The sequence below is a fragment of the Eubalaena glacialis genome, chromosome X, assembly GCF_028564815.1.
Source record: "Eubalaena glacialis isolate mEubGla1 chromosome X, mEubGla1.1.hap2.+ XY, whole genome shotgun sequence".
Classification (NCBI taxonomy): domain Eukaryota; kingdom Metazoa; phylum Chordata; class Mammalia; order Artiodactyla; family Balaenidae; genus Eubalaena; species Eubalaena glacialis.
The window spans coordinates 98603538-98620739 of NC_083736.1; the positions used below are offsets into that span (position 1 = coordinate 98603538).

At 36.8% G+C, this 17202-nt stretch overlaps 1 protein-coding gene across 3 annotated transcripts in view; it reads left to right on the forward strand.

The window, feature by feature from the left end:
• Positions 1-17202, forward strand: part of RNF128 (ring finger protein 128) — a 102770-nt gene that overhangs the window by 78039 nt on the left and 7529 nt on the right. For 2 of the 3 annotated variants that reach the window (XM_061178063.1, XM_061178061.1), the window contains exons 3-6: positions 10681-10752; positions 13938-14020; positions 14894-14990; positions 15788-15956. In XM_061178063.1, coding sequence (XP_061034046.1) covers positions 10681-10752; positions 13938-14020; positions 14894-14990; positions 15788-15956 — 421 coding nt within the window. The remainder of the gene's footprint in view (positions 1-10680; positions 10753-13937; positions 14021-14893; positions 14991-15787; positions 15957-17202) is intronic. The other variant, XM_061178064.1, reaches the window with a different exon arrangement.

A 17202-nucleotide genomic window follows, 5' to 3' on the forward strand; every position in this document is an offset into this window, starting at 1 on the left:
AGGGAACCCTCATACACTGTTGGTGGGAATGTAAATTGATACAGCCACTATGGAGAACAGTATGGAGGTTCCTTAAAAAACTAAAAATAGAATTACCATATGATCCAGCAATCACACTGCTGGGCATATACCCAGAGAAAACCATAATTCAAAAAGAGTCATGTACCACAATGTTCATTGCAGCTGCATTTACAATAACCAGGACATGGAAACAACCTAAGTGTCCATCGACAGATGAATGGATAAAGAAGATGTGGCACATATATACAATGGAATATTACTCAGCCATAAAAAGAAACGAAATTGGGTCATTTGTAGAGACGTGGATGGATCTAGAGACTGTCATACAGAGTGAAGTAAGTCAGAAAGAGAAAAACAAATATCGTATATTAACGCGTATATGTGGAACCTAGGAAAATGGTACAGATGAACCGGTTTGCAGGGCAGAAATTGAGACACAGATGTAGAGAACAAACGTATGGGCACCAAGGGGGGAAAGCAGCGGGGGGATGGGGGGGTGGTGTGATGAATTGGGCGATTGGGATTGACATGTATACACTGATGTATATAAAATTGATGACTAATAAGAACCTGCTGTATAAAAAAATAAAATTAAATTAAAAAATTTAAAAAAACCTCACCTTTTAGATAAGGCTTTTGAGAGGGCATTTTTCACTACTTAATGGGCTATATCTGTTTATCCTTTGGTGACTAAAGGATTAAATATATGACTGATAATCCCTTTTGCTTATATATACTTGAGAGTGCTAAAATGTCATTTACATGTTATTTAATTTTCCTGACTTCTTATTTTTAAAACATAAAGCTTGATGCCTATGATGGTTATAACTATCACTAAATATTTAACTGCATTATTGCCATTTTACTGGTAAAAATAGTACTGAAACTGAGTAATGAAAATTTACCTTTGTTAAAATTCATTAGAGTAATCAGGAATGTCTTCCCTCTGAACCATTACGACACATAGTAAATAATGTCAGGCAAACTGATAAATGTATAATCATAAATTTTGATGACCAAAATGCCCAATTATAATGGACAGCATATAGTGGTCGTATGCCTGACATGCCATAGTATGATGTGCAAGAACACACATCATCCCTGTTTTTGTGGATGGAAAGCTTTTAAACAAGATGAAAAATATCAATGGGTTGTGAATGAAAATAACATATTAGGCATTATATGGTGGATTCATGTCTTCACTGGGAACAACCCTAACCTAAGACAAGGAAGATGATTATGGAAAACCTTCTGGCATGCTCAAACTAAACTGAGTTTGGGAGTCACCATTATACACTTGACTCTTGCATGGGACACCCAGCATTTTTGGGATATAGTACATGTACCTTAACCTTACTCAAGCAGTCAATACTCAGTGGAAACAAGGTATGGGTTGGATTAAACATTGGCCAGTGAAACAAAACAGGGCTCTAGGTGAAATAGAAGCTGGCCTTCATATAATGGAACAAGCTGAATTTACTTTTAATGAAAACTGTCTTTCAGAAGAAAAGAATTTACTCTCTGAAACAGATTGGTAGGACTCATCTTCCAAGAGCAGAGAAAAGAATGGGAACCCACTTGGAAAGATGATAAAGACTTAGTAATATGGTCACACAGACCCAATACATAATGCTAGAGAATGTTAGCACTCAACACTTGGAAAGAGCATATACTCTGACACAACAGGGTCTGTTAACTATTTTACTCCAAATGGGGACCCAAGTAGTCATGGGGTAATGGCCTTCCATTTTTACTTATGGAAGTTCAGGAAGAGCATCTTTGAGACACATGCAGAGCCCCAAACTTATGGAAATTTTCTGGGTGAAATTGTAACTTACATTGCTGATCTCTGACTGACCTCTCCCAAAGGATGGACCAAAATAAGATGAGTTATAGGAATAGGAATAATACTGAATGATACCCGTGTATTCCCCATGGGAGGGAGACAGCCTTGCTGCACAACAGTCAATGGGAAAACTGTATAATAGTGTGAGTTGAGACAAATGATTGACTTTGTCCTCAGCTAACATGGAACCTAGAAATGACAGAATCCTCACCACTGGTGGTAACACTTGTCCATCATAATATCTGGTATGTGGGCAAAGAACAATTTCTTCTAGGAAGATTTAATAAACACTTCTGTGATACTTCCTGACTTCTTTTGTAACCAGATGAAACTGTATCATAACCATACTGTGATATGGTGTAATACTGGTATTGTTGGTAAGGTTCAACTGCCTTATATAAATACATCTTATGATAATCAAATGTATTGGGAAGCTGAACTAAAACCTCCCCAGGATGTGATACCAATGGAGAGTGACTGGCCTGAGGAAGAATTAGATATAGTTCACTACTTTAAATAGCTCTGTACAAGTTTATCCCAAAGTTCAAGTGGCCATAGATCAAGGGAGTAAACAGATAATTAAATTGGTACATCAATATAAAGATGTTTTAAATGGTCTTATAGATTGGAAGAATTATTTCTTTGAACGCATTTTCATCCTTCATTGCCTTCTGCAAGTATTAGATATGGTTATGTTGTTCTTGCTTACCTTATACATAAATGCTGTACTAATTGTAAAAGCCCAAAACGACTGTTTTGTTGTTAAAAAGACCATGATTGAGAGAGAGAGTAGATTGTAAGGAAAGAGACAACACAGTAGATCTAGCTGCTTACTCCTTGAAAGTCTCCCAGGAAACCATGCTTGGCCCTTGGCCAACCCTGGGAATATGGCCGTCAAGATGGTTTTATTTTGTTTGTTTTGTTTGCTTTTCTGTTTTCTTCCAGTTTTATTGAGATATAATTGACGTATAGCACTGTGTAAGTTTAAGGTGTACAACACAATGATTTGACTTACATCCTGAAATGATTAACACAGTAGGTTTAGGGAACATCCATTGTCTCGTGTAGATACACATTAAAGAAATAGAAAAAAATATTTTTTCCCTTGTGATGAGAACTCCTAGGATTTACTCTCTTAATAACTTTCATTTATAATATATAGCAGTGTTAATTATACTTGTCATGTTGTACATTATATCCCTAGTACTTACTTATCTTATAATTGCAAGTTTGTAGCTTTTGACTACCTTCATCTAATTCCCCCTTCCCCCACCATCCACCTCTGGTAGTCACAAATCTGATCTCTTTTTCTGTAAGTTTGTTTGTTTGTTTGTTTTTTGCCTGCGCCACGCGGCATGCGGGATTTTAGTTCCCTGACCAGGGATTGAACCCGCGCCCCCTGCAGTGGAAGCTCAGAGTCTTAACCATTGGACCGCCAGGGAAGTCCCAAGTTTGTTTTTGAAATATAATTGACCTACAACGCTATGTTAGTTCCTGGTATGTAACACAGTGATTCAATATTTCTATGCGTTTGAAAATGATCGCCATGATTGTCTAGTTGTCATTTGTTACCATAAAAAGATATTACATAATTATTGACCGTATTCCACACACTGTGCATTTCATACCGGTGACTCATTTATTTTGTAACTGAAATTTGTGCCTCTTTATCTCCCTGTATACAATGGAATATTACTCAGCCATAAAAAAGAATGAAATCTTAACCATTTGCGACAACATGAATGGATCTAGAAGATATTATGCTAAGTGAAATAAGTCAGGCAGAGAAAGACAAACACTGTATGATTTCACTTATATGTGAAATCTAAAGAACAAAACAAATGAACAAACATAACCAAATAGAAACAGAGTCATAGATACAGAGAACAAACAGGTGGTTACCAGAGGAGGGGGGTAGTGGGGGGAGGAGAGAAATAGGTGAGGGAGATTAAAAGGTACAGACTTTCAGTTACAAAATAAATGAGTCAAAGTGTTCTTTATGTTAGTGATTGATGATTTTGTTATACACATCTGGAGCGACAATCAGGATAAATAATATGCACCTGGTTTCGTTGTTGGGGTCCTGAGTTTGGAGCAGCATGGCCAACTGCTAGCAGAATCATCTAGTGACCAGTCCCCCATCTGAGCCTCAGATCCTGAGACTCAAATTGGCTTCCTGGGCAGAGATATGTCACACATGTCCTTATAGTTTGCTGCCAAAGAGATAGCACTCCTGTGTGGTCTCAGATGAGGAAGAACTTAGCTACATTAATATCTTAAAATTTGTCCTTGAACTTAAAGCATGACTAAAAATATCTGAAACATTTCTGGTTACATTAAATTTTCTCTACTGTCCTAGTATATGAAATTAACTGGAAGACTTACCAGGTGTCTGCATACTGCACCACTATCAATATATACATATTTGTAGTGGGTGCATTTGTGTGTATCTGTTCCTGCCTGAATTTGAGATTTAGAGCCCTTTACAAAACCACTGCTTTGGCTCTTGTGTAAGAAGAGTAGATTAAACAAATTCTCGTCTGAGTAGGACCTGGTTTTATAGTCTTTCTCTGACTTTCTCACTGGACAAAAGGAAGCTCTTACAATGGGTCTGTCGGGATTTTTAAAAATTTTCACTTACTCTAATAAAGGCTTTGATTGTCTTTCTTTGAAAAATGCTATAATCTGAGTCATAACCTATCTCCTAGGGTAAATTCCCCCTTTTCTCACTGCTCTTCCTTACAGTGCATTTCCTCACACTGTTCACAGGGATCACCTTCATGTAAGTGGTCTGTACTCCTATTTCTGTAGTTCCATAGACTTATGGGAAGCTGTTCTATAGTCTGCACCTCCTCTTTCCTTTAGGAATACTCTCATTCAAATATTATACAGAGGTTTTTTTGGGCTTTATCTTTTTTAATTGAAGTATAATTGACATACAGTATTATATTAGTTTCAGGTGTACAACACAGTGATTCCATGCCTAGGTTTTTGCTGGGGAAAAAAGTAGATTTCTCTCAGTTCTCATATATCTAAACAGCCACATCACTCAAACTTTCATTTTGTTCACAGGAATGTATCTGAAGAAAAGAATCCTCTTACTATAATCCTTGATTTTAAGTATTCTGTTTTATAAATTCCGAGCCAAATTTTTATGAAAATTTTTATTTTAAAAAAGTGGTGAGGGACTTTTCCTGGTGGCACAGTGGTTAAGAATCTGCCTGCCAATGCAGGGGACCTGGGTTCAAGCCCTGGGCTGGGAAGATCCCACATGTCGCAGAGCAACTAAGCCCGTGCGCCATAACTACTGAGCCTGCGCGCCATAACTACTGAAGCCCGCGTGCCTAGAGCCCGTGCTCCGCAGCAAGAGGAGCCACCACAATGAGAAGCCCGCACACTGCAACAAAGAGTAGCCCCCACTCAGTGCAACTAGAGAAAGCCTGTGCACAGCAACGAAGACCCAATGGAGCCAAAAATAAATTTAAAAAAAAAGTGGTGACTTAAGAACAGGAAAATATAGTTTGCTTATATCTACCCTCTTTTCTTGCTTTTACATACCCCACTCCGCCCCCTCCCCCCACCATCAAGTAATTAGGTTTGACTACGTGCCTAGTGTTATTCATGTGGGTTTCAGTTAAACTAAAAGCTGAATGCCATGGGACCAAAACCCAGGTGACAAATAACCAGACTAAAACATTTATTGTACTTAGTTTGATATAAATTCACAGATGAACTGGGTAAGATATCTTTGAGTTCACTGTAATTTAAAAATTGAACATTGTAATATAGGATAAGAATTGACCTGACTCTTCATTTTCAGTCCACTTAAAGTGTCACTCAGAACCAAAATAACTATACAGCTGAAATTCTTCAGTGACTAGAACCATCCCAGCTTTTGAATAGACTAATGGCATTAAGCGTCTGTTAAGAAAATTGGCGAAAAACCAAGATGCTTTGAATCAGTCTTCTACTCTGCCAAATATTCTTAGACCAGGTATCTCTTAGGATTGGGGAGGAGGTGGGTAGAGTCTATTGATATAAAATACCTGTTTAAAAGAGCTCCCCAGGGCTTCCCTGGTGGCGCAGTGGTTAAGAATCCGCCTGCCAATGCAGGAGACACGGGTTCGAGCCCTGGTCCGGGAAGATCCCATGTGCCGTGGAGCAACTAAGCCCGTGCGCCACAACTACTGAGCTTGCGCTCTAGAGCCCGCGAGCCACAACTACTGAGCCTGCGTGCTACAACAAAGAGTAGCCCCCACTCGCCGCCACTAGAGAAAGCCCGCGCACAGCAATGAAGACCCAACGCAGCCAAAAATAAATAAAAATAAAATAAAATAAATTTATTTAAAAAAAAATAAATAAAAGAGCTCCCCAAATCACAGTAAGTAGCCAGTTGAGGACAGATTTGAAGATTGGGTAATAGCTGACTTTGAGGGGTTTTTTTCTTATTTCTTTCATTTATCTTCTTCACAAGGAATGTGAAGCCCTTTAAAGGCTTCTTTGCTATTACACAGTGGAGGCAGTGTGCTATAGTGGAGAGATCATGGGCTTTAAAGCCACATAGAACCTGGGCTTGAATTGAATAACAGCTCTGCAACTAACCAGCTGCCTGGACTTTAGTCAAGCTTCAGAACCTTTTCTTGTCTATAAAATTTGGATATTAAATTACCTATTCCATAAACTTGTTAATGTTTAAACAAGATGACACATGTAAAAAGCTTAGGGTTAAACCTGACGCATGGCAGGGGCCCAATACATGTTCTCTAAACCTTTCTTTTCCCAGATTTGATAGAATAGAAGCTTTTAATGAGTAAAACTTAGATGAGAAAATCATGAAAATGTGTTTTTCTAAACTCAGAAGCTATTCTTTGAGCAACTACTAGGCATTAGGGAAATTTTTTTTCATGATTAAGGCCCAGTCTTCCACCTACTCACAATCTACTAGGAGAAAAAGACAGATGAATAATACAACTACAGAATATAAGAGGTAGAAACAATGTGCTATTGGAATTTATAGGGTAGGGGGGAATTCTGATATGGTGCAGAAGTACTGAAAAGGTGTCCAAAGTAATTTGTGTAACAAAGTAGATATACTCTTGAAGTTCTGTTTTTTAAGGAATCAAATATAAATTACAGTTTGCATTGGGGCATATTCTCTTTAAATGTTAAAGCCAGAAGTTTGACTTTTAAACAAAATTACCCAAACATATATTTAATATAAACTACTTGGTCTTAATTTTGTTCTCGTATGTCAGTTTTTAGAGGAATGGATGCATCTTGGGAACTCCTGCTATCAGTGTGACAGTGAAATAGTTTGAGTACTGATGGCAGTTTTAAAAGTGACCTTTATTCAGGTTCTAAAAATACAGTTTGTGCTTCTTAACAAAACCACATGTTGCTCCTCCATATCGAAAGAAATGTCTTTTCTTTATAAAAGCTTGATAGGAGTTATTGGAAATATTCAAATTGTCCTTTAAAGGATTTTTTAAAATTCGAGGGCTGCTTCATTAAACATCAGTTTATTCTGTGCTGCAAATGTTTTAGAGATCCTTCATAATCAAGTCCCTTGCTTAGGATCTTCTGGTCTTAATGTAAGTTCCACTTTTCTCATTCACACAGACTTGGACATTACATTTAAAGTTTGCCTTCGATCCCATCTCTCAAATTAATTTGCGTTAGTCTTGGATATAATCAAAGTTGTATAGTTAGCATTCATCCCTGATGAATTGATGAACACTAGCACTGGAGACTCATGCATTTAGATTTTGTTGAATATTTTGGAATGAGAAATCAGACTATATAGATTTAATCAGGTAAATACACTAGAGATGTATTACTTCCTTGTGAGTGCATTTCCCCAGTTGTGTCATAGAGCTTGTTACTTAAACCTAAATCAGAAGTGCTCTAAAGACAGGTTGCAAAATGATTGTCAAAGACTTCTTATCAACTACATTTTTTCCTTGCCCAGTTTTCTCTTGTTGGCTCTATTTTTGTATCATTTGCATTTTTTTCATCTTCGTGTTGAAATAGCTCATGCTTTATAGGAAAAGAAAGTAGTGATGTTTGGAAGTCTAGGCCAGGGCCAGAATCCTGTGGGCCTACTGGTTGTTCACTGTAAGGACTGGCCACAATTTGACAGACCATAGAATCCAGGAGTTGGAAAAACTTCAGAAGGTTTTGGATGGTTGTATCGTAATGGAATCTTGGAATACAAAGAGCAGACTTCCAGTACCAACTCTATCATTCAGAGGCTGCATGCCCTTTTGGACAAGTTATTTTACTCTTCCAAGCCTCCGCTTGCTCAACGTTAAAATGGAGATATCCTCTCCTTTAGGGGATTGTTGTGAGGATTAAATGAGGTAATAGATAGCAAAAATAATTATAAAATAACTATATAAATGTAAGGAAGTAGTACTAGCTTCCTGCTCCAAGCCACAGTAAACAAAAGATGGCTACCTTGATGTCAGAGTTAAGTGTTCCCAAACTCTGGGCTTCAGTGGGACTGACACTAACCAACTCTGAGATTTTGAGCACAGCATTCTTTCTCTTTGGGCATCAGTTTTCTTATCTGTCAGATTAGATCTCAGGCTAGGTGAACTCTAAGAGTTTTCCAGCTCTAAAGATCCTAAGTGTACCTCCTTTCACTATCACTCTATTATTTACTTGTGATGCAAGTGACAGAAGGGAAAATATTTAAGCTCAAAATGAAGTACCAGGGCTTCCCTGGTGGCACAGTGGTTAAGAATCCGCCTGCCAATGCAGGGGACAGGGGTTCAAGCCCTGGTCCGGGAAGATCCCACATGCCGCAGGGCAACTAAGCCCTTGCGCCACAACTACTGAGCCTGCACTCTAGAGCCCGTGAGCCACAACTACTGAGCCCACGTGCCACAACTACTGAAGCCCACGTGCCTAGAGCCCGTGCTCTGCAACAAGAGAAGCCACTGCAATGAGAAGCCCGCGCACCGCAACAAAGAGTAGACCCCACTCACCACAACTAGAGAAAGCCCACGCGCAGCAACGAAGACCCAACACAGCCAAAAAATAAAAATATAAGAAAAATAAATAAATTTATTTAAAAAAATTAAGTACCATCATAAAATTCCCCTTGTGAGTGAAATCCATGATTAAGTCTCAAAGAGAGAGTGAAAGGGCTTCAATTAGTGTCTCTTTCCTTCTGAGAGCTAGGCCTTCCTATTAACTGTTTCTATGAGCTATATTTGCCAGTCAGGTAACAATCTGAGAAGTTTCTGCTGCTACTGTGCCAGCAAAGAAATATTTTGGCAGTAATGTCCTTGGCATCAAGCCAAATACGTTTCACAAAATGATATCTTATAGGAGGCAGGTTTGGGCATTAAGGAATTTCCTCACATACCTACACCCATGGATTATTCCCTTCCAAAATATATTTGCTACAGATATGTATAAATCTGTAATGCTAATTGATGAATAAATAGTACTTTATATTTTTGTTTAATAAAGATTTTATTGAGTGTCTGCTATCAGCCAGACATTATGCTGGATACTTTACTTACGTTATATCTAATTTTCATGTAACCTCAATGTCACCTAGGGGTCTCCCTGCTGGGGATGGAGGTACATACAGGGGGATGAGGAAGTTGTTGACATCCTCACAAGACCTCTGGTTCTGAGCATCTACTTTCTGCTGAATTTCTATAAGTTTGTTCATTTTACAGTACAAAATAGGAAGATTGCTTATCATCTTGCCATGCTGCACATGCTATCTCTCTATTCCATACAGCATTCACCCAGGTGTGAAACCTAGCCTCTTCTTCAATTTACACATATATTATCTTCACTTGAGGCATTCGTGTATGTGGTAGATTTTACTGAAATAGAAGGAAGGTTTATTTGCGGCATCACAAATAATTTCAAATTAACACCAAATATCTCATACCACCTGGGAGTTCTTTCCTCTGGGCAGTTCATCCCACACAGAGGGATAGTCTCTCATTGATTCCTCTCTTTCTCACTTTTCCCTCACCTTTTAAATTTCCCCCTATACCTTAACCTCACTTCTGATTCAAATATATATATACACACACATATATATACATACACACACACATGTGTGTGTGTATGGATAGATAGATATAGATATATATGTAATATTTTAGTCTTTATTCCCTAAATGAGCCATGGACTTGCCTTTGCATATTCGGACTCATCTAGGTATATGTTCAGTGAAACAAAAAAAGGCTTGCCACTCTCAGAATCCACCCTCCTTACAAGGCAGTAGTGGTTATAAACAGCAATTTTTTCCCCTAATACCAAATAACACTGTAAGGATTGGTATTATCCTCATTTTATAGATGAGTAAATAAGCTCAAAGATTTAATGACTTGTCCAGGATTATTCATTTAGTAAGTGACAAAGTCAGATTTTGAAGCTAGGTCCATTTGCATCCAATGCACTTTCTACCAAACAAGACACGATTCAAAAAAGAAATTGGAAAAGATGTAATTTAAGGACCTCTGGGCTTTTGAAAATAGGAAAATTGCTTTGAAAATTCATAGCATCCGAATCCATTTGGAATAGGGATGCATAGCTTTACCATTGTGGCCCAAAGCTGCTGTTTAAGAAGGTAGGGAAACATAAGGTTTCAGTAATTTAAAAAAATCCTGCTTGATATCAGATAAATGGGCATTTATTATGGCTAATTAAATTTTATCTTTTAAAATTTACTTAGACATTGACTTTTACCTGATAAATATTTATTAATCCTCTCTACCTTTTTTATCGTATTTCTTTTAAAAATATTTTTTCTAATACTGGCTATTTTTTTTTTATTACAGAGACAATTAAAGGCAGATGCTAAAAAAGCTATTGGAAGGCTTCAACTCCGCACACTGAAACAAGGAGACAAGGTGCATTTATGACTTGTAAATGCTATTTGTTTTAAAGCAGTGCTACCAAGCCATTGTTAAAAGCTAAATGTTCTTCCAAAGTATGATTTTCATTGGAATTTATAAATCTTATTGATTTTTTAATCTATTTGATGCTGGAGGTAGGCTGAATAATGGCCCCCAAAGACATCTAGGTCCTAATCCCTAGAACCTGTAAATGTTACCTTATATGGCAAAAAGTACTTTGCAGATGTGATTAAGTTAAGGATCTTGAGATGGGGAGGTTATCCTGGATTATCCAGGTGGATCCTAAGTATAATCACAGTGTCTTTATAAGAGGGAGGAAAGGGGAGATTTGACTACAGTGCAGTAGGAGATGTGACAATGGAAGCAAGAGGTTGCAGTGATGCAAGAAAGGGGCCATGAGCAATAACAGTAAGAGTATAAGTTTGTGTCATTTTAAGCCACTAAGTTATTGTAATTTGTTACAGCAACAGGAAATTACTACAGTGCTTCAGTACAACTCTACTTGAACATCCATTTTCAGATTTAGCACAGTTGAAAACTACCATTGATGTATAAAACACGTATCAAAAAATAGCTATGGAAGTTTGTACTACAATAAAAATATAGCTACAGAACTTATTGAAATAAAAAAATACCATTTGTAACAGCACCAAAACCATTATATACTTAGGTATAAATCTTACAAAATATGTACAAGATCTATATGCTGAAAAGGGCAAAACGTAATGAAAGAAATAAATCAAAGAAGACCTAAAGAAATGGAGGGATATACCGTGTTCATGGGTTAGAAGACTCTGTTGTCAAGATGTCACTTCCTCCCCAAACTGATCTATAGATTCAGTGCAGTTTCAATCAAAATCCTAGTTGCATCCTTTGTAGGAACTGACAAGTTGACTCTAAGTTTATTTGGAAAAGCAAAAGAACTAGAATAACCAAAACAATTTTGATAAAAAACAAATTTGGATGACTCACATTTCCTGATTTGCAGAATTATTTTAAAGCTACAGTAGTCAAGAAAGCACGGTATTAGGGAAAGGATGGACCTTTAAATCTTTGAAACAGAAGAGACAGTCCAGAAATAGACCCACACGTAAATGGTCGATTGATTTTCGACAAAGGTGCAAAAGCAATCCAAAGAAGAAAGGGCAGCCAATTGTTGGCTCTCCATATGCAATGACTGAATATCCATAGACAAAAAAAAATGAACCTCAATCCGTACTTTATGCCCTCTGCAAAAATTAACTTGAAATGGATCACAGACTTAAATTTAAAACCTAGAACTATGAAATTTTAGAAGAAAACTTTGGAGAAAAATATCTTTGTAGCTTGGGTTAGGCAAAGATTACTTAGATATGATACCAAAAACAAGTCCATTAAAGAAAAAAGAGAAATTTGTTAAAATTAAGAGCTTTTGCTCTTTGAAAGACACTGTTAAGAGACTGAAAAGACGAGCCACAGACTGGGAGAAAATATTTGCAAATCACATATCTGATAAAGGACTGTATTCAGAATATATAAAGAACTCTCAAAACTCAAGAAGAGAACAGACAACCTAGTGGAAAAATGGGCAAAACAGACATTTTACCAAAGAAATATATGGCTGGCAAAAAAGCACATAAAATGATGCTAAACATCATTAGTCATTAGGGAAATGCACATTAAAACCACAATGCGATACCCACAGCACATTTATTAGAATGGCTAAAACCAAGAGCTGACCAGATGTGGAACAGCTGGAACTCTCATGCATTTTCTGGTGAGAATGCAATGTACAGCCAGTTTGGAAAACAGTTTGGCAGTTCTATGTGTGTGTGTGTGTGTGTGTGTGTGTGTGTGTATGTATGTATAAGTTAATTAATTATTGGAGTATAGTTGCTTTACAATGTTGTATTAGTTTCTGCTGTACAGCAGAGTGAATGGCAGTTCTTTATGAAGTCAAATATACACTCTCGAAAGAACCCAGCAATCTCACTGCTAGATGTTTACCCATTCACATAAAAACTTGTTCACAATTGTTCATGGCAGCTTTACTGATAATTACCAGAAACTGTAAAGAACCCAAATGTCCTACAAGTGTTGAATGGATAAAAAAAAACTGTGGTACATCCATATCATGGGATACTATTTACCAATAAAAAGGGGGGAATCCTACTGATACATACAACAACATGGATGAATCACAAATGCATTATGTTAAGTGAAAGAAGGCAGACTCAAAGGCTATGTAAGGCACAAACCCACTTATAAGATATTCTGGAAAAGCCAAAACTACAGGCACTGAAAAACAGATGAGTGGGTGGCAGAAGATAGTGATAAAAGGAGGAGTTAATTACAGAGGGGTTAATTACAAAGTGGTATAGAGGAATTTGTTGGGGTACCAGGACTATCCTATATCTTGACTATGGTGGTGATTAAGTGACTGCATGTTTCTCCAAACTTGCAAAACTGTATACTCAACATTTAGAGTGAATTTTATTGCATGTGACTTATACCTTAATTTTTTTAATGGAAAAACATAGCCATAGAACTTGTGGCACTGTGTAAATTCTAAAACCAGGAAGAGGTTTAAATCAGTGCTACATGTTTCTCTTTGTACTGTTCCTCTTTGGTTGACCTTATTCTTTTACTTTATTTATTTGTTTGTTTGTTTGTTTTTTTTGGCTGCACCGAGTGGCTTTGCAGGATCTCAGTTCCCTGACCAGGGATTGAATCCGGGCCACAGCAGTGAAAGCCCGGAATCCTAACCACTAGGCCACCAAGGAACTTCCTTCTTTTACTTTTTAAAGTCTAAATATTTTATTTTATTTTCCAACTTCAATTACATAATACACTGTGTTATTGACTATAGTCACCATGTTTTACATTAGATCTTCAGACCTTATTCATCTTATAGTTGAAAGTTTGTACCCTTTTATTAACTTCTCCCTGTTTCCCCCATTCCTCAGACCGTGGAAACTACTTTTCTACTCACTCTTTCTATAAGTTTGACTCTTTTTTTAGATTCCAATTAAGTCTAGATAATTTTAAACTGCTTATTGAAACAGTCGTTTTAGTGATGTGATGCTCCTTCTTCTGTAGGAATTTATGTAATTTATTAAATACATGTATATTCTGATTTTGCTCTGTAGTTTAATGTATTTTTCTTATCCATCTGAATAACAATAACTATTTGCTCTTAGGAAATTGGCCCTGATGGAGATAGTTGCGCTGTGTGTATTGAACTATATAAACCTAATGATTTAGTGCGCATCTTAACCTGCAAGTAAGTTTGATTTTCTTTTATGTCATGAATGAGAATAGCTGACTTACAAAAATGATTGTAGTGGGGGAAACTATTTTGAATGTTTCCAATTTGATGTAAAGAAAGTGTTTATTTTTAACTTCTTTTCATTTAAATATAGGTGATTGCTTTATTTTTAATGTCATTGGAAATGGTACAAGGCTAATTATATAATATTTCCATAATCTGGTACAATTTGGAAACTAGTTCCGTAAAACACTTAAGAACCTAGCCAGCATCACTCTGTGTGTGTGTGTGTGTGTGTGTGTGTGTGTGTGTGTGGTACTGGATTATTTAATTCAAAATAATTCTACCAATCCTATTGAGAAAAAAATAAAATCAACTTATGAGCACCTATTTGGAAGTCTTCATTCTTTAGCTTCTTATTATCCCTCTCCCGGAAGTTGTTCTTAACACTCTTCCTTTTAGCTATTAAATAGTGGCATTCTTGGAACTTATCACATTGCCTAAAGTATCGGAATTATGTTACACTCAATACTTTATTGTACTATATTATTGAGAATGACTAACTGTACTATTTTATAGTTAGGGAATAACAAAATAATTAAGATCCGAATTACTGAACAAAACCTTAGGTCAGGTAACATCTTAGCTATTTTTCAAGTAAGTGGTATTGAAAATAGTTTTTATGAAGCTAGAGTAATGAAGCTATATTTAAAAGTACCGTATTATGAAATTTCCAAATATTGTTTCTGTAATAGTGTGTTTAAAAGGGGAAAAAAAGGCATCCGTTAAAAGACTAAGTAAACTTACAGGGTAACCCGTTAGTATATTAGGCAAAGTATTGCTAGTTCACAACTGATAACCAAAATATGTGTTTTTTTCCTTCATTAGCCATATTTTCCATAAGACATGTGTTGACCCATGGCTATTAGAACACAGGACTTGCCCCATGTGCAAATGTGACATACTCAAAGCTTTGGGAATTGAGGTAAACGTTGCTAAACTATTTATACGAAGGAACTTAAGCAGTGTGTTATTTATATATCTGGGCCTTCAGGAAAAAAATCCTTATTTTTTAGCTACGTAATGTGCTAGACTTACAGTTTATACCAAAAATTGGACCTACTTACGTCATAGTGACAGAGAGGTACCATGTTGGACCACCTCCATTTTCCTCCTTCTTCCCTCTCCTCAAATGTACTTATTATTTGGTCAGAATTGGAAGTGATGACCCCAACTGACTTCTGATACCCCTTGCTGTTTTTTACTCTCTTACTATTGAATAGCAATCAAACTTGTTGTTAACTGAGCATGTAAAGTTTGAGAGAGTATAATAAATATTAAGTTATATTTCGTAAATGAAAAAAAAAAACTACCTATTTCACAGTACACACAACAGAAAGTCAAGCTCAACAAACTCTTCCTGACTTGAGGAGATATACAGATGACAGTGATTCTCAAAACCCCTAGGGGACAGCATAGGAATTTTTTTTTGAGTGCCTTCCTTGTATCAGGCATTATATTATGAAGTGTTCACCCAGATAAACATGTCAGATGTTGATGGCAATCTGCCTGTAACATCTTTCACTCCATTGGAGCCAATTACTCCAACTGCTCTGGCTGGGACCTGCAAGAAATTTTTGTGATCATCAAAAATGGATTGTAGGTTTAAAAGGTTAAGAAGCATTGCTCTAATAAGTCACCTATGAGGAAACTTTGTAATGATATGTCAAGGAAAAACATATACTCTGAGAGCCTCTTGATGTGTTTAAATGCTTTCCGCAGGTGGATGTTGAAGATGGATCAGTGTCTTTACAAGTTCCGGCATCCAACGAAGCATCCAATAGTGCCTCTCCTCATGAAGAGGATAATCGCAGTGAAACTGCATCGTCTGGATATGCTTCAGTTCAGGGCGCAGATGAACCGCCTTTGGAGGAACATGTGCAGTCAGCAAGTAAGCACCATGCTGAGGGGCAATGAGTGCCCCACAAATGATCCCCACATTGGGGATTAGACACCAGGCAGAGTACTCCTGCTTTTTAGCATTTATTCTATTCATCCATTAACACATTCCAGGTTTTTTCTAGTAACAAGGATGCAATGCAGGATGCACCCCTACCTTAACTTAATATACACATTCAAATGTACCTGAAACAGATGAAATGCATTAAGAGTGGGGATTATTCACAGAAGAAAAAGATTTTTTTTTTGGAAAGCTTGTCTCCAATGCATTTAAGTGTTGGCTTATTAACTTAGGCTAAGGAGAAACTTTTCAACTTTAGAAGCCATTGTTTATTGCATATCAATCAGAAATTAAGATAAAGAAATTAAGATAAAGAATTCCTGGAATGATAAAACAGAATTTAATTTCCAAAAGCTTGATTTATACACAACTCCAGAACCCATTTTTTGCACAGATCAGAAACTGTGTTTAAGAATGATGTGCTGCCACCTGTTGATTATTTGCCATGAAGTGAACAAACTGTGGAAAGTAAAATTGAATGTATTAATTTCAAAATTCATGTGAATCAGTATTAGCAACTTAGTAATGTCATACCAGTAGAGAGATTTTAGGGAATTCTGTTACTTTTTTCCTTAGAGAAAACCCGTATACAAATTACTTTCCCTTTCTTTAACTCCCACCTTTTTCATGGTTTTTGTTGGTTGATAGTTTTTCCTCTATCCTCATTTTGAGATAACCTAATTCTGGCATAAAAGTAGAAGGAAAATGAAATGTCAAGATGACTTGTAAAAGTTTCAGCTTCCTATGACATGAACCTTTGTCCTTGGTAGGCTTATAAGTGCTATAGATACCATTTCTACAGAGGTCACGAGGAATACCATCATGCAAACGCAAACCTCATGTTGTAATCTAATCTTTGGACATTTCCTAGAGTACAAAGTAGTCATAAGAATCTTAATAATCTGTGTTTTGTTCTACCTATAATAGATAATCATTGTCTATTTGCCCCAGATGAATTTTTGGTTCCTGTAACTGTGTGGTAATAGAATTCAGTGAAGATAAAGGACAGTGTATGGGATAATTCAGTTTAGCAGCATTGGTGGTTCAGTGGTAGAATTCTTGCCTGCCATACGGGAGACCTGAGTGTATGGGATAATTCAGTTTATTGTCAGACCAGTTTAAAAAAAAGAAAAAAGTCCCAACCTACTTTTTTTGTGTTCTGTTCTTGTGGGGGAGG